Raw genomic sequence first — 19141 nt, 5'->3', positions numbered from 1 at the left:
AGGATTCATAATATCTATATTTTTTGCTAACATGATATAATAAATTGCTAAGGATTATAGGAATTATTATATTAATTACATTTAGTAAAAAATTTACCTTATAAAAGCTGAGATACAAAATGACTCATTTTAGGGGAACTTTCCTAGCGGTCCAGTGAGTGAGACTCCCTGCTCCTAATGTAGGGGGTGCGGGTTCGATCCCTGGTCAGGGAACTAAGATTCCACATGCTGTGCAGCGCGGCCAAAATAAAAACAAAACAAAACAAAAAATACCCACCAAAATGACTCATTTACAACATGAGTAAAACTTAAGCTGAATTTTATGGATGATATCTACCAATCAATCTTCCATGCCCAAACTATATGTAGGGTCTTTCACTCTTAAAATGTATTGCAAGGGCAGTATGGAGCTGAAGACTATAAAATGTATAAAATGGAAGGTATATTAAATATGGCAGTATTTCTGTAGCAAATGGTATCACTGTTTTTCATTTTTAGAAACATTATAAAAATTTAGAAACTTCCTGGAAAGCTTTATCCCTCATTCTCAGGTTTATAGTTCCCTTAGTTATAAAAGTTTGATGTTATCTAAAAATGTATCCATGATTTATTGATTGTACTCTAATAATGCTTAAGAAGAAAAAAGAAGCTATAATACTCAAAAGATCAAAACAAAATAAAAACAAAATAAGCAAAGCCAAATTTAGAAGCAAAACTATCCCACTGACACCTACCTCCTGGAAATGCCATTAGCCAGACATTTACGGCTACAGGATTTAGAGGAGAGGGGTGATGACATTGGGGACAAGTTGAGAGGGGCAATCAAACTGCTGATGATCTCAGTCAACTGTGCGCTCTGCAAGAAAACAGTAAATCTTTTACTACTGCTAAGCAAGGAATATGGCTAAATCTCAGACCTTTAGTGCCTATTAAAGTTTAACTTCTCATGAAACAAGTAAATGTTTATGTTTTAGTAAATATTTTACTCTACAAAGACAATTTACACCATTACTGATTTTTCCATTATTATAAATAAATCTACATTTTAAAGTACCCTTTTTTTCATATCATTTTTTGCTTCAGTTCTTTTGTCTACTCATCCTATCCTCTATAACATTTAAGCTCAGCTGATAGAATCTACATAAATATTTTCTTTGATGCAGCCAAATTAATAATAACAAACTCATAGCTATAATTTATTAAGTGCCAGGTACTATACTAAGCACTAAACATAGAATATTTCTAATCTTTACAACCAACTTGCAAAGTAGATAATATTAGAACTACTGATACTACTACTATTAAAATCAATTACAGATGAGGAAGCTGAAGCAAAGACAGATTAAGCAGCTCGATCATGGATTATAAAATTGGTAAGAAATGGAGCTAGGATTCAAACTTAGGCTTGAATCCTATACCATACTGCTTCTCAGTATTTTTCCTAATTTGAATATACCAGTTTTTTCAGGTACCCCAAATTTTCATTGACCCTTATCCCAAACTTATATGTAAGATATTTGTAATAAACAATAAATATTATATTATTCTCAAAACAGTCACATACAACAATTATAATAAGCATAAACCACATCAATGGAAAAGAGTACACTTCTACAAAAGGATAACAACATTGTTCATTACACATGTAATCCATCGTAGTTCATTGTAGAAAAAAGGGAAAGTATGAAGAGGTTTCAAAAATGAAAAGAAAATAACCTGTAATCATATTTCACAGAGAAAACCATTGCTAATATCTTGGTATATATCCATACCCCAAGAAGAAACTTTTTATTTTGAATATATGTGAGCATGAGTGTATGCACACATGCACACACACATCCTTTTAAGTAAATTATGATGCATCAATTTTCTAAAATCTGGTTTTCTTACTTAGTATAGTGTGACTATATTTTAAAAATATATAGACATATTTCACTGTTTTATTAACTGAAGGATATTCTATTCTAAAATACGAGGGCATATGGAATAATTATTTTGCAACTCTATTTGTATGAAACAAATAACATGCTATTAGAAATGAGACTAGAGAATATGATAGAGCTAAATATAATATTTGAACTCTTCAAAAAGTCTTCCATGAAGAAGACCCTGAAATGTTTTCACCACTTATTTTCTTGAAAAATAATACATATCTAATGACTTTATTTTTTAAATTATTACACATTTTTAGATTAAAGTTAGTTTTCAAAATCACCAATACACTCTTTATCAATCTATCAAGTATTCATTAATTTGGTCATACAAAGAAATTTATAGAGTACACTCTTCTCATTGTTCCACCTCCAAAAATATCTAAAAATCTTCTTAGCCGTTGGAGGTCGCTAATCAGTATGTGTGAATAATTGGTCCAGAGTGACAGCGTCACAACCAACCTCCAGCTTTACCCTAACAACCACCCCACTCCTGCCCAAGAAAACCTCATATACTTGAGTCCATATTTGGGATAGAAAATTCACGGTAAAAATGAATATAAAAGTAAAATTAGGAGAGGCATAATTTGAACTCTGAAAAAAAAATCAACTTTAAAAGTCAAAACATTTACTAGCTATTTATAATGAGGTTTCTAATGTAAATATACCTGTGTGAAATTTATTTTAAATTATCTGAAGTTCTAAAATAATGTCACCTTTCAATTTATGAACAAAATATATTATCTAATAATGGAAGTATGCATTAATACTATGAATCAATGTTATTTTTTAAAACACATATCAGTCTACAACCCAATAGTGCCTTTATATCTTAACTGCCAACTCTTTAGTTGTTTTTGAGGAACATAAATAAGTTTGGTAAGCAAAACATTCCTCTAACAGTAAATTTAATCAAGTCAAAGGATTACCTGATCTATACTCAAGTTCCACTACGGCAGGCAAACAGTTATATACCAATAGATTATATTTAAAAAAAATATGTGTAATATCAGGCTTGCCACCCCTTCTTCCATTTACTCACCCCTAGACTGTCTTCTTTAATGAGTATTTGAAAACAACTTAATTTTTAATTGGCCTATAAAAACATTATTAGCATGTGTTTCAAGAGCACATTACCTGTTCACAGGTAATTTATAAATGACCTCTACAAGTGATTGGTGCTGCCCTTTTCTGCATCCTTTTCCTCTCCATGTCTAGAGCCATTAGTATTCTCACAACTCCTGGTTCCTTTCCCTCCCAAAGCCTCTGACACTCCTGTCAGCAATGGGACTTAAAATGAACATGATACCCAAGGCCACCTTCATAGGTGAGCAACCTGTGCAGTAACATGGGGCTGCACTCAGAAGGATCCCATGTTTGGTTAATGTTCTGCTGTCACTGGCTTAAAACTTAAAACTTTTTAACAAAGGGCTGTATAATTTCATTTTGCCCTGGGCCCGGCAAACTAGCCAGTTCTGATGTGAACTCAGGTCCAACCAAACAAACTGGTGCTACCAAGGAGAAAGAAAAAATACAAGAGGGACTTCCCTGGCGGTCCAGTGGTAAAGAATCTGCCTTACAATGCAGGGGAAGCGGGTTCGATCCCTGGTGGGGGAACTAAGATCCCACATGTTGGGGGGTAACTAAGCCCGCGTGCTACAACTACTGAGCTCGCATACCTCAACGAGAGAGCCCACCTGCCACAAGCTACAGAGCCCATGCACTCTGGAGCCCACGGGCCACAACTACAGAGCCCATGCACCCTGGAGCCCATGCCCTGCAACTACAGAAAAAAAAAAACCCGCATGCCACAACTAGAGAGAAGCCCGAGCACCGCAAGGAAGAGACTGCGTGCCACATCCAAAGATCCTGCGTGCCTCAATGAAGACCCTGCAAGCCGCAGCTAAGACCCGACACAGCCAAAAAAATAAATTAAATACATAAATAAAATAAATAAATATTAAACAAAAAGAAGGAAAAAAATACAAGAAAACTCTTTCCAAAGGATAAGTAGTGACCTACAGGTAAAAAGAGTCAAAGGTCTACTGATCAACTGCTCACGTTATTCGTGTGAAATAACTAGGATCAAACTGAAAAGGTACTGATCCTAAGGGATGAGGGGAGGGAAGAAAAGAGGGAAGAGGAATATAATCAGTATTGATTTAAAACACCACTTATATGGTAAAGTGCATTACAGTTTAACACCAGATAATTACAAAATAACTTTCTGAATTATAAAATATTCATAATAGTATTTTGACAATGCATTGGAAATTGGAAAATTAAGAAAAACTCTAGGCAATTGCAAACTTAACAAATATGGGGTGGGAGAAGTTACTCCACATTCTGACTTACCAGGATTAAGACAGTAGTAATCTGGTACTATATTATTTCACAATGTATGTCAGAAAAAAAAAACAACTACAACAACAACAACAGAAAAATTAAATGTGGGCAGGGATGAGAATACATATTACCCACTGGAATAATGTAATCATGCAGCTGTGGTCCCAACTGAGTATATTCTGGCAGATTCAATCCGGTTGCAAGTTAACAAACTCTTAGAAAGCCAGGTTTGTTTAAGAGCCACCAAAGTCTACATTAAAATAAATGGCTAATATTTTTTCTATTTCCTTAGTTTTTTGATTAGTCTGCTTACCAAATAAAATATTTGATTTATATTACATTCAGTATTTTAAATGTATCTACGTTTTTGCACATTTACTATTTTGTAGATATTAGTATCAACAATCAGCTTTCAAAAAAGTCTTAGTGCTATTTTTTTATTAAGTTCACATTGGGTTAATAAATTTACTGTGATTTGCAGTGATGTGTTTTCCTATTCAAGTACAAGTTATGACTCAATTATTCTTATTTTATGTAATGCAGTTGATATTTATTTTTTTATAAAATACCTTCATATTTCTTGTCTATTTCTATACATTTGATATTTTGGCTATTATATATGTAACCTCTTCTTCATTTCAGTTTTATAAATAACATGAAATAAATTTTAAATATTAATCTTGCAAAAAATGTTTTGATTTCAAAGGATAAATATAGGACAGAATAATTAAACTTCTGGAGTCATCCGTAAGAGGATTTAAATACCAGGAAAAGCTTTGGAGTCAAAGTAATTTATTAGGAGTTTATTAGACTCTCTAATTCCATGATCATTTTTTAATGAAAGAATCTATATTCTAATGTTATCTTTCACTAAAACTTTCTATCAATAAATTAATCAAACACCCCATTCAGATCTATTAAGTGGTACCACTGTTCTTTCCCCATGAGAAAAGTCCAATGATAAGCTATTTTGTTAGAAAACAAGATTTTCCAACCTTAGTATAAATGAGTTATCACCCTATAGCTATGTACCAACACTTTACATATTATATTTATTTATTTAATTTATTTTAATATTTTAAAAATTTATTTATTATTTGGTTGTGTAGGGTCTTAGCTGCAGCTGGCGGGCTCCTTAGTTGTGGCACGTGGGCTCCCCAGTTGTGGCATGCATGTGGGATCTAGTTCCCTGACCAGGGATCAAACCCAGGCCCCCAACATTGGCAGCATGGAGTCTCAACCACTGCGTCACTGGGGAAGTCCCACATATTATATTTAAATAACTTTAATTATATCAATATTATAATAGAGACTATATATACTAAATATTTTAATTGTATTTAATGTCAAATGGCCAACTTTAATAACCAATATCTTAAGCAGAGACACACGTTTATTTGAAGAGTTTATAAAATCAATTGAAAGTCATTTTGATGCCACTCACACTTTACTCTTACTTCACATTACCTGTTTTTCTATATTGCGAAGAAGTAGTGTTGGGCTACTTGGTGACATTTCAAAATCTTGCTCTGGTAAAGGATCTTGACTCTCCTGAGGAATCTGGGCATTCCCTGTAGTGTTTAATGAAACAGCTTGGTCTGCGAATTGGATTTGCTTTTTCAAAATGTCTTTTGGAAGTCGACATTCTTCTAGGATCACTATCCCCTAGACAAATAGCAATTAAAGAGTTGCAATGAAAACAAATTGACTGCTAGATCAACTTTAACATTACAATGCTCTCGAACCATGCTTTTTATTATTCCTTGGAAATCAGAAAATAGACATTTGGAAGTACAGTTTAACTGTAAAAAAGTCACTGATTTAAAACATGTGAGGCTAAAATAACGTATATTTGATGGGTTAGGCTTGCAAAATATTGTCATAAATTACATACAAGAAGTTATTTTTTCTTATTGGTTTTAGTTATTAGCATTAAAAGCATGATACATTTAGAATAAAGTAAAAGGCTTATATGCAGAATATGAACATTTCTGACTAAAATTTAGAACATTTTCAGATATAACCTTCTGATATTTTGGTCACTAGCATTTCCACTTGAGTTCTGTATTTAAGCACTCCTAATTTCATAAATCAAAATATCAAAGTTACAAACATCCAAACAATAATCTAACTTTATATTAACTCCTTTCAGAGCACTCTAAAGAACTCCAGCCCTGTTGCTGCCAGCCAGGGTTGGCAGGACTGCACCACTGAGAAAAAGTACTCTCTAGGCCAAAGTTCTCATTGCTTACAGAGCAGACAAGTTATTAATAAAGACACAGGTTTTCAACCTTGATGGAGTATTTTCTGGAATGTAAGTAACTGGAGAAATGAATAGGGATCTAGCTGCCTCTGTACTCCCTGCCTAACATTCATACATACACATTCCTCAACTGGCTTGCTGAACTTTCCCCACATTCCCTAGCTTCTTCACTCCAACTGTCCTCACCCTTAATCCCTCAGAAGTAATGAAGACAGGAGAGAAAGGGGGAAAAGGATTACACAGATATGCTCTTAATGGTTTCACAGTTCTCGTCATAAAATTTCTTCCCTTCCTACCCCTTTTACTACACTTCCCCCTGCAAAGAATAATACATATTATTATTAAATATATGTGTGTATATATATATATATATATATATATATATACATACATACATACATACTTTTTGGGGGGCAAAATGTCAATAAGTTCCTACAGGCTAGTTGGAAAGGTATTAAATGCCTAATGTGGCTAAAATATTATATTCTTGGAATGAAAAATAGACTAAAACATTAATATAAGCATAGAGTATTTCAAGATGGGACAAATTAAATAATTGCTGTGGGCTAGCTTATATCATGTATAAGTACTTTACATAGGATGGAAACCCACCTATAGATTATATGTTATATATAAGTAGTCTTAGTTTACACTATAATTTAGAGAATATATCACTTTAGAATTAACATATTCAGATATTGTATTAAACATACATTTTATTATTTACAGTAATATATTACAAATGATGCTTGGTAAAAGTAACATTTTCTTTTTTACCTATACTTGTAACAGCGCTACTAACTTTTACAAAGATAAAAGGACCCAACTGTTGATCCCATCTCAATGACTGTTTTCATAGAATGCACAAATACAGCTGTCAAGAAATCTGAAGAATATATTTAAAAGAAGTTTCTGTTTCACTTGATATTTTAAAAATTAAATTAGACTTGACAGACAGTATCATCAATCCAAAAGCTCTTGAAAGTATCTGAAATGTCTACCCCAAATTTGTACAAGTCTATAGTAGGTTTTTCACAAGTATCTACATACAAAAGAATATAAGTTTTTACTATATTAAATTAATTATAATTCTATTTGGTTTGATTACAGTTTATATTATGGGCCAGGCTTCTGTGAATTACCCTGATTTCATAATCCCTACTTACAATATTGTTTCTATGCAAAAACTGATTCTGAATTTCAAAAAGGTAGTATAAGAATACTACCTTTTTATAAGTAGGAGGCCTGCTATAGTTAATTCATTGAAGAATAGTATTTTAAAGATTCAACAGGGGAGACACTCATAGTCAACTTCATAACCTATTTTGTTCTCTTAAACTGTTGCCCTGGACAAAACTCTCACAATGTAAGAATGGCCCATGATTTTTCTCTGCCATAACCGAGAATAGAGAACAAAGGGAAGAAGATTAAATCCTCTGGAGACACTGCAGAAATAATTCCTCTTCTTAAAAATCAGGAAAAGAATATACATGTGTTGGGTCACCGTGATGAATATTTTACAGTTTTGTTTGTTAATTATAACTAAATTAATCTGAATTCTTTAAAAGATCAGGAAAGTAGTCTAATGATAGATAAAATAAGGTAAATAACAAAGACATAAATTTTTTTTAGAAGGATGAGTTGTGTTAACTGAAACAAGTGAAAACCTTAGCATAGATGAAGATGAAAACAAATCAGCTGCTCAGAGAAGACAACTATTCCCAATAATAACACTAGAGAGGTCTCCACCTCCACTCCCAGGGTCCTCATAGAGATGACATAGTGTGAAAAAATAAACAATTGCCTCAGTGAAACAGGAGGTAAGGGGGAAGGGCACAACCTTTAAAAGAATGACATAGCCATAGGATATGACAAAAACTGGTTAAAACAAGCTAGGTCCAAGATGGTAGAATACTCGACTTCCAGTGGACCTTGAGCCTCATCACAGCTCTTTTTAATACATTAGCATGCTAAATGATACACCCACCAGCGCCATGACAGTTTTGAGGCCAACCATAAAAGGTCAAAAAGGGGACAGTGGCCCTATTCCTGGAAATCTTCGCCCCTTCCCTGAAATAGTTGGAATAATCCACCCACTCATTAGCCTATGAAATTACCCAGCCCATAAAAACTAACCACGCTGTATTTTGGGGACTCTTGCCTTCTGAGATGGCCCACACTCTGTCTGTGGAGTGTGTTTCTCTCTAAATAAATCCACTTCTTATCTATCACTTTGTCTCTCACTGAATTCTTTCTGCAATGAGATATCAAGAACCTGAGGTTCACTAAGTCCTGAGACCAAGTGTGCTGTCAATTAAAAGATCGTGGATTCAAGCCCCAATCTGGGTTCTGGCCAGGTTTGAGTCCCAGCCCATGGGTTCAAGTCCTAATCTGGGTTCTGGCTGGGTTCGAGTCCCAGCCCATGGGTTCAAGTCCTAATCTGGGTTCTGGCTGGGTTCGAGTCCCAGCCCGTGGGTTCCAGTCCCAGTCTGGGCTCTGGCTGGGTTTGAGTCCCAGCCAATGGGTTCAAGTCTCATCTGAGGTGCACGCTTTCATCAGCAACATATTTATTATTTATATAAAGTCATCAAAACTAATTTTAAGCAAAAACTTAAATGAAAACTTTAAAACAAACAAAATGTACAATTTAAGATGTGGAAGACCCTATTATAGGATAACAAAAGAAATCTAAAGGGGAAATCATTTAATATAGGATAGCCAGCCTCTCCAACTAAGAAAAACTATTATAAATTTTTTTCTGAAAGTGAGAAGAAGCTGTTGTCTCAGTAAAAGCTGGAGCAGAGAAAAAGAGAAATATGGCAGTTGTAGTGTGTTGACAAAGCTGTTGCAAGAACAAGGAAGGGATGTTGCTAATACCTGCTTTCTTCTAAGAATTTAAGCAAAATTTAGACTACCTGGAGTGTGTCAAAGAAGGGGCAAATGACACATTTTAGGTCATTTGTCCCTTATTTTACACTACTAAAACACTGTATGTTTTCCGACCAGAGACACAAAAGTAGCACTTATTTAAAAAGGCTATTTATAAAAGAGCATCTCAATTTCTTTCCCCTTTCTTTATCTCTAATTTAACTGAGAGGAAAGGTTTCTTTTTTCCTTTCAAGATACATTAAATAAAAAGTTCTGTTTCACTTAAAATGCATTAAACCACTCTTCTCAATTTTTTAATTACAATAATTCAAGAAGGTATTAGAGCAAAAAAGTGTTGTTTCCCCTATTCAATACAATAATAACTCAACTAAACTGCACATAAATAAGCAATTAAACATCTTGATTAATTTCTAAGAAAGGTAAGCAGAAGGTATCAAAGTAAAGAAATATTGTATGTTGATAGCATAATTATAATGATATCTTCCATAAAATAAACATAATATGACTCTTAAGGGAACAAAGGGCCAGAATCACATCTAGCCGGAACAAAGAAAAAATGTAAGGCTACATAAATTATTGCTGGAAAGATTTATTTCCTTAAAATAATTTATTACAAATAGATATTATATAGACATATAATCAAACTTCAAAAAATGTTTAAACAAGTATAAAGCATTGCTTAGAACACAGAGAATATTAAAATACCCCTTCTCAAGTCAAAGCAAAATGAACCAGACTGCCTAGATTCAAATATAAAACTTAGTTATCATTTCAACTAGGAACCCACTTTGTTGGAAATTTCCAAATTGCTTTAAACTTGATTTGTTCTTAGAACTCTACTGGCTATAAAAACACTTGTGACATCTTTCAAAGAAAATCATCAAAGAAAACTATCTGGTGATCTTGAGAAGATTGGGAGATCACTACAACTTAAGGCCCAGGTGAAGACAGTTAAAAAGGAGAAAGAGTAACTGAATAGGAAACTTCCATCAGGAAACTATTCCTGAACACAGTTGCCTCAAATCCAACAGACAGAATGGGTAAGCCTAAGGTTCTATATCTATGCTTCTATCCACCTTCCTACAGACATCACCACAAAATTTTACAAAGCATTAAACAATATTCATGACTTCCTAGCTTCCTCTCCCATCCCTGCACAGCTCAAAGTTTCTGCTCCTTTGAATACATACTAATTTGTCATTCCTAAAACAGATCATGTTGTATGCCTTCAAAATTTAAGGAATCCCTTTTCCAGTTCCATAAGTTCATTAAGCAAACTATTATTTATCCTCCAAAGTCATACTGAGGCATCACCTCTTTACTGATGTATTCTCTGACCTGCAAACCCCTAATGACAGAGTGAAATATTCTCTCTATGCCACATCTATATCTTGTTAAAAACACATGTCATTCCACATATTGTATTATATTGTAATCAACGATATTTACATGCTCTATCTCCCCTACCAGAATATAAACTCATGATAGACAGAATTTAAAATTCACTAATCTTTATGGATGTGCAGACCCTAGGTGGGGTTAGGCTAACTACATGGTTTGAGGACTCTAATTCCCTCCCTTCTCTGCTATTTCGTTTCAGACCAGTCACTATCAACCTTATAATATTATCTCCATTATGTCCACAGTTTCACCATGTAGAATACAGTGTCTCACAAAAACAAAGGTAGAAGTTTTTTTGTTTTTAGATTCCACATATAAGTGATATCATATGATATTTGGCTTACTTCACTTAGTATGAGAATCTCTAGGTTCATCCATGTTGCTGCAAATGGCATTTTTTCATTATCATTCATTAAAATGATACAAATGAACTTATATACAAAACAGAAACAGACCCGCAGACATAGAAAACAAACTTATGGTTACCAAAGGTGAAAGAGGGGGATGGATAAATTAAGAGTTTAGGATTAACATATACATATTACTATATATAAAATAGATAACCAACAAGGACCTACTGTATAGCACAGGGAACTATACTGAATATTTTGTAATAACCTATAAAGAAAAAGAATCTGAAAAAACTAGATATATATGTATGTATAACTGAATCACTTTGCTGTACACCTGAAACTAACACATTATAAATCAACTATATTGAATAAAATATATATATGTGTGTATAAATACACACACACACACACACACACACACACACACACACACAGCTCATAAAGCTCAATATCAAACAAATAATCCAATCAAAAAATTGGCAGAAGACTTGAATAGACATTTTCCCAAAGAAGACATAAAGATTGCTAACAGGCACATGAAAAGATGCTCAACATCACTAATTATTAGAGAAATGAAAATCAAAACCACAATGAAATATGACCTCACACCTGTCAGAATGGTTACCATCAAAAAGCCTATAAATAACAAATAAGTGTTGGAGAGAATGTGGAAAAAAGGGAGCCCTGGTACACTGTTGGTGGGAATCTAAATTGGTGCAGCCACTGTGGAAAACAGCATGGAGGTTCCTTAAAAGACTAAAAATAGAGTTACCATATGATCCAACAATCACACTCCTGGGTATATATCCATAAAAAGCAAAACCACTAATTTTAAAAGATACATGCACACCAATGTTCATAGAAGCATTATTTACAATAGCCAAGACATGGATGCAACCCAAGAGCCCATCAACAAACGATTGAATAAAGAAGATGCAGTGTATATATACATATATGTATGTATATATACACAATGGAATACTACTCAGCCATAAAAAAGAATGAAATATTGCCATTTGCAAAAATGTAGATGAATCTAGAGAATATTATGCTTAGTGAAGTCAAAAACAAATATATATGATAACCCTTATATGTAGAATCTAAAAAATAATACAAATGAATGTATATACAAAACAGAAACAGACTCACAGACATAGAAAACAAACCTATGGTTACCACAGGGAAGAGGGTGTGGGGAGGGACAGATTCGGGGTATAGGATTAGTAGATACAAACTACTATACATAAAATAGATAAGCAACAAGGATTTACTATATAACACAGGGAATTATACCCAATATCTTGTAATAACCTGTAATGGAATATAATCTGCAAAAATACTAAATCACTATGCTGTACACCTGAAACTAACACAATACTAAAATCAACTATACTTCAATAAAAAATTGCATTGATAGTCAAAAAAAGATAGAAAGAGATATTTAGCAATATTTAGATTAAATAGGACTTATGGGATTGCATAAGACTCTTTATATTGTTACTTCTATGGGAAAATATACTTCAAGTTCCAAGTAAACAGCCTATAATTTGGAGGAAACAATATATGCTTAAGCTAGGAAAATTCCATGTTAAATTTCCCCTGCTGGGAAATAAAACAGTTTTTATTTCTGTAATCATTTGCTCAATTTTTCCCCCATTAGACTAAACCCTAAAAATATAAGAACTCTGTTGATTTATTCATCACTGTATACCCTAAGCACATATTAGGCACCTAATAACTGTGTGTGAAAGGAAAGAAGGGAAAGAATGAAGGAAAGAAGGAGGAAAGGTAGAAAACAAGGAAGGAAAGAGAGATGAATAAATTTTATTTTAAAAATTGCTATAATATAATAGCACAGCTTTAATTGCCATTTCTACATCTACATCTTCTTATAAACCTGCCTTCTCCAAATCTCATATTTCTAACTCTATCAGGCCATCTCAACATGAGCATCTGACAGAACTTGCAAATCAATGTGCGAGAAAGTTAGCTTATTTTTGTCAAATTCCCTATAAAATAAGCACTTTTTGTCCTTTCCTGGAAAACAGCAGTTCAATAATTAAGAGGGGGAGATCACGGTGATGTTTACACAACTATATATTTGTCAAAATTCAGCAAATTGTACAGTTAAAAAGGTGTACTCTGAAAACAAGATAAAGAAAGATAAATCCATAATTAAACACATGTTAGTTTAAAAAATGTAGAAAATCAAATAAACAAGAAAAATTTTAAGTTACCAGCTAGAAAGGACAGAGTACTTACATAGGAAAAACAATTACATTGATAGTAAACTGCTCATCATTATAAAGAAAACAATGAAATACTATCTTTAAAGGCCTAAGGGAAAATAACTATCAAATCAGAATTCTCTATCAACCTAAAATATCATTGAAGAGTGAGGGTAGTATAAAAGTATTTTGAGACATACAAATACAAAGAGAGTTTAAATGTTCAGAGATTAATATCAAAAAGTACTAACGAATTTACTTCAGCAAGAAGCAAACCAAGAGAGAAAAGACAAAGTAGCAGATACTGCATACTCTTCCAGTACCCATTTTCCTCTTCTTTTCAAGACTCCAACCCTACCGCAGTTTTAGCTACGCATACAACTTCTCAGTGAAAGACAGTATTACTCAGCTTTCACTCCTACACATGGAGAGTACTCATGTTATACTCATGTGGCTAAGTTTGGGCTAACGGAGTGTGAAACAAAGTAGTGCAACTTCCAAGTCACATCCAACTTAAAGACAAACTATACCACACTTCTCTTCGCACTTCCCGAGAGCACAAATGAGAAGACTACAACCCTGTCCAACAGTGCAGTCAACACACCTGAGAGTATGTCAAAGAAGCAAGACAGAAGGAACCTGAGTCCCTGAATGACCCTGTTCAACCAAGGTGCTCTACCAGCATGTACTCACTCTTTATTTTTGAAGCATTATGTATCTTTATAAAGCCATTATATTTGTGAGTTATGTTGTTACAGAAGCTTACTCTGTAACCTAATTTTATATACAGAATACAAAAAAACAGTGAGCATATTTTAATGAAATCTGTTAGAAATGTAATTAATTACTGACTGTAAAATAAGTAACTAGATTGAAGCAGATATATATAATGCATAGTTAAATAGCATTAAGATCCATATCTTAAGGAAAAAAGCATATAAAAGTACTGAGTACTTTTAGTCATTGTGAGAATTATTTGCTCTTAAGGAAGTATGTTACAAACTAGGAGTAATGACAAAGAATAAGACTATAATGTATAGCTTTCAGAAGAGCAGAGAGAGAAGAAAGGAATAAAGCAAGTTCCATCAATCCAACGAAAGACAAGTGAAAAACAAAACACAAAGAGAGGAAAATAAAAGAAAATGAAAATTAAAACTACTCAGAGTGGATTTTAAAAACCTAGCTAGGGCTTCCCTGGTGGCGCAGTGGTTGAGAGTCTGCCTGCCAATGCAGGGGAAACGGGTTCATGCCCTGGTCCGGGAGGATCCCACATACGATGGAGCGGCTAGGCCTATGAGCCATGGTCACTGAGCCTGTGTGTCTGGAGCCTGTGCTCCACAAAGGGAGAGGCCACAACAATGAGAGGCCTGCGTACCGCAAAAAAAAAAAAAAAAAAAAAAAAAAAAAAAACCTAGCTAAATGTACCTTATAAAACAAACACCTGGAAGAAAAAAAAAATTGTATCTACCAAATAGCATTAGTATTTCAAAGTGTAAGAAGCAAAAACTGACAGAATTACTAGGAGAAACTGAAAAATTCAAAATGATGACAAATATTAATAAATATATATCAAATATATATATATTCGAATTGAAAGATCTAGATATATGAAGATATAGCAGATGTATACAACAAAGTCAACCAGTTTAATAGAGAATTCTATAATCAACAAATAAAGAATATACATTATTTCTACCACACATTGAGCATTTACAAAATTTGATTAGTAGTTTGTCATGAAGAATGAAATCCATACAAGGTAATCAGTTCACAGATTACAATGCACTTAAATGACAAAATACCAAAAAAAAAAAAAAAAAAGATTCATGAGTTCAGGAACATAAAGGTGTATTATTAAATAACTCAGGTTAAAAAGGTAATCACATTGGAAATTAAAACATATTAAAAACAGAACAATGAGAGAATTAAATACATGCTATGCACTCAAAGTAATACTTAAATATGAGCTGAAAATAAGAGTTATAAGGCCAACTAAAAGACACAGAGTGGCTGAATGGATACAAAAAGAAGACCTGTATATATGCTGTCTAAAAGACACTCACTTCAGATCTAAAGACACACACATACTGAAAGTGAGGGCATAGAAAAAATTATTCTATACAACTGGACATCAAAAAAAGCTGGGGTAGGAATACTTATATCAGACAAAGTCGACTTTAAAATAAAGACTGTTACAAGAGACAAAGAAGGACATTACATAATGATCAAGGGATCAATCCAAGAAGAAGATATAACAATTATAAATATATATGCACCCAAAATAGTAGCACTAAATACATAAAGCAAATACTAACAAACATAAAGGGAGACCTCAACAGTAACACAATAATAGTAGGACACTTTAACATCCCACTTATATAAGTGGACGAATCATCAAGACAGAAAATCAATAAGGAAACACTAGTCTTAAATGACATATTAGACCAGAGAAACTTAATATAGATAGATAGATAGATAGATAGATAGACAGACAGAACATTCCATCCAAAAGCAACAGAATACACACTATTTTCAAGTGCACATGGAACATTCTCCAGGATAGATAACATGCTAGGCCACAAAACAAGCCGTGGTAAATTTAACAAAATTGAAATCATACGAAGCATCTTTCCCAACCACAATGCAATAAGACTAGAAATCAATTACAAGAAAAAAACACACAAACACATGGAAGCTAAACAATAGGATACTAACCAACCACTGGATCACTGAAGAAATCAAAGAGGAAATCAAAAAATACCTGGAGACAAATGAAAATAAAAATACAATGATCCAAAATCTAAGGGATGCAGCAAAAGCAGTTCTAAGAGACAAGTTCATAGCTATACAAGCTTACCTAATGAAACAAGAAAAATTTCCAATAAACTACCTAACCTCACACCTGAAAGAGCTAAGAAAAGAATAAAGAAAACCTAAACTTAGTAGAAGGAAAGAAATCACAAAGAGCAGGGCAGACATAAATGAAATATATACAAAAACAAAAATAGAAAAGATCAATGAAACTAAGAGATGGTTATTTGAAAAGATAAAATTGATAAACTGTTAACCATACTCATCAAGAAAAAAAGAGGGCCCAAATCAGGAAAATCAGAAATGAAAAAGGAGAAGTTACAACCAAGAGTACATAAACACAAACAATTGTAAGAGACTACAATAAACAACTATATACAAATATAGTGGACAACCTAGAAGAAATGAAAAAACTTCTTAGAAAGGTACAATCTCCCAAAACTGAACCAGGAAGAAACAGAAAATATGAACAGACCAATAACCAGTAATGATACTGAATCAGTAATTAAAAAGAAAAGAAAAAAGTGCCCAACAAGCAAAAGTCCAAGACCAGATGGCTTTACAGCTGAATTCAACCAAACATTTACAAAAGAGTTAACATCTATTCTTCTCAAACAATTCCAAAAAATTGTAGAGAAAGGAACACTTTTAAACTCTTTCTACAAGGCCAGCATCACCCTGATACCAAAACCAGACAAAGATATCACACAGAAAAGAAAATTACAGGCCAATATCACTAATGAACATAGATACCAAAATCCTCAACAAAATATTAGGAAACCAACTCCAAGGATACATTAAAAGGATCATATACCATGATCAAGTGTGATTTTTCTCAAGATTTTTGCAAGGACTTTCAACATATGCAAATCAATCAATGTGATACACCACAATAACAAATTGAAGAATAAAAACCAAATGTCATCTCAATAGATGCAGAAGAAGCTTTTAACAAAATTCAACATCCATTTATGATACTCTCTAGAAAGTGGGCATAGAGGGAACATACCTGAACATAATAAAGGCCATATATGACAAACCCATCACACTCAGTGGTAAAAAGCTGAAAGCATTTCCTCTAAGATCAGGAGCAAGACAAAGACACCCACTCTTGCCACTTTTATTCAGCATGGTATGGAAGTCCTAGCCATAGCAAGCAGGAAAGAAAAAGAAATAAAAGGAATCCAAACTGGAAAGAAAGCGTAAAACTATCACTGTTTGCAGTTGACATGATACTAAGAAAATCCTATAGATACCATGAAAAAACTACCAGAGCTCATCAATGAATTCAGTAAAGTTGCAGGATACAAAATTAATATACAGAAACCTGTTCCATTTCTATAGACTAACAACAAACTAGCAGAAAAAGAAATCAAGGAAACAATCCCAATTACAATCACATCAAAAAGAATAAAATACCTAGGAATATATTTACCTAAGGAGTTAAAAGAGGTGTACTTGGAAAAGTATAAGATGCTGATGAAAGAAACTGAAGACAATACAAACAGATGGAAAGATATATGGTGTTTATGGATTAGAAGAATTAATATTTTGGGACTTCTCTGGCAGTCCAGTGGTTAAGATTAAGAATCTGCACTCCCACTGCAGGCGACACAGGTTCAATCCCTGGTCAGGGAACTAAGATCCTGCATGCCATGCAGTGCAGCCAAAAAAAAAAAAAAAAAAAAAAAGAAAGAAAAGAAAAGAAGAAGAATTAATATTGTTAAAATGACCATACTATCCAGGACAATCTACAGATTCAATGCAATCCCTATCGAAATACAATACCAAGGGCATTTTTCACAGAACTAGAATGAAAACTTTTAAAATTTGTATGGAAATAAAAAAGACCCCAAATAGCCAAAACAATCTTGAAAAAGAGTAACAGAGCTAGATTAATGACACTCCCTCACTTCAGACTATACTACAAAGCTACAATAATCAAAACAGTATGGTACTGGCACAAAAATAGACACATAGATCAATGGAATAGAATAGAGAGCCCACAAATAAATACATGCAGTTATGGTCAATTAATCTATAAAAAAGGAGGCAAAAATATACGGTGGAGAAAAGACAGGCTCTTTAGTAAGTGGTACTGGGAAAACTAGACAGCTACATGTAAAAGAATGATATTAGAAAATTCTCTAACATCATATACAAAAATAAACTCAAAATGGATTAAAGACTTAAATGTAAGACTGGAAACCATAAAACTCCTAGAAGAAAACATAGGCAAAACACCCTTTGAAATAAATTGTAGCAATATTTTTTTGGATCTGTCTCCAAAAGCAAAGGAAATAAAAGCAAAAATAAACAAATAGGACCTAATTAAACTTACAGTCTTTTGTACAGCAAAGGAAACCATCAACAAAATGAAAAGACAACCGACTGAATGGGAGAAAATATTTGCAAATGATATGACCAGTAAGGGGTTAATATCCAAAATTTATAAACAGCTCATACAACTCAACAGCAAAAAACCCCAAACAACCCAATCAAAAAATGGGCAGAAGACCTAAAGAGAAAATTTTCCAAAGAAGACTTACATGTGGCCAATAGGCACATGAAGAAATGTTCAACACAGTTAATCATCAGAGAATGTAAATTAAAACCACAATGAGATATCACCTCACACCTGTCTGAATGGCCATCATCAAAAAGAACACAAATAGGGCTTCCCTGGTGGCGCAGTGGTTTAGAGTCTGCCTGCCGATGCAAGAGACGCGGGTTCGTGCCCCAGTCTGGGAAGATCCCACATGCCGTGGAGCGGCTGGGCCCATAAGCCATGGCCACTGAGCCTGCACGTCCGGAGCCTGTGCTCCGCAGTGGGAGAGGCCACAACAGTGAGAGGCCCGCGTACTGCAAAAAAAAAAAAAAAAAAAAGAGAACACAAATAATAAATGTTGGCAAGGATGT

The 19141-nt window shown here is 33.6% G+C and overlaps 1 protein-coding gene across 10 annotated transcripts in view; it reads right to left on the bottom strand.

The window, feature by feature from the left end:
* KANSL1L (KAT8 regulatory NSL complex subunit 1 like) overlaps positions 1–19141 on the bottom strand; it is a 145681-nt gene that overhangs the window by 77160 nt on the left and 49380 nt on the right. For all 10 annotated transcript variants that reach the window (XM_019938994.3, XM_073807306.1, XM_019938992.3 and 7 more), the window contains exons 4-5: positions 5745–5942; positions 735–856 (exon numbers count right to left, since the gene is read on the bottom strand). In XM_019938994.3, coding sequence (XP_019794553.1) covers positions 735–856; positions 5745–5942 — 320 coding nt within the window. The remainder of the gene's footprint in view (positions 1–734; positions 857–5744; positions 5943–19141) is intronic.

Source organism: Tursiops truncatus, chromosome 7 (assembly GCF_011762595.2).
Source record: "Tursiops truncatus isolate mTurTru1 chromosome 7, mTurTru1.mat.Y, whole genome shotgun sequence".
In the NCBI taxonomy this organism is placed as follows: domain Eukaryota; kingdom Metazoa; phylum Chordata; class Mammalia; order Artiodactyla; family Delphinidae; genus Tursiops; species Tursiops truncatus.
The sequence above is the reverse complement of the archived record's forward strand: the minus strand, read 5'-3'. Positions and strand labels throughout refer to the sequence as shown.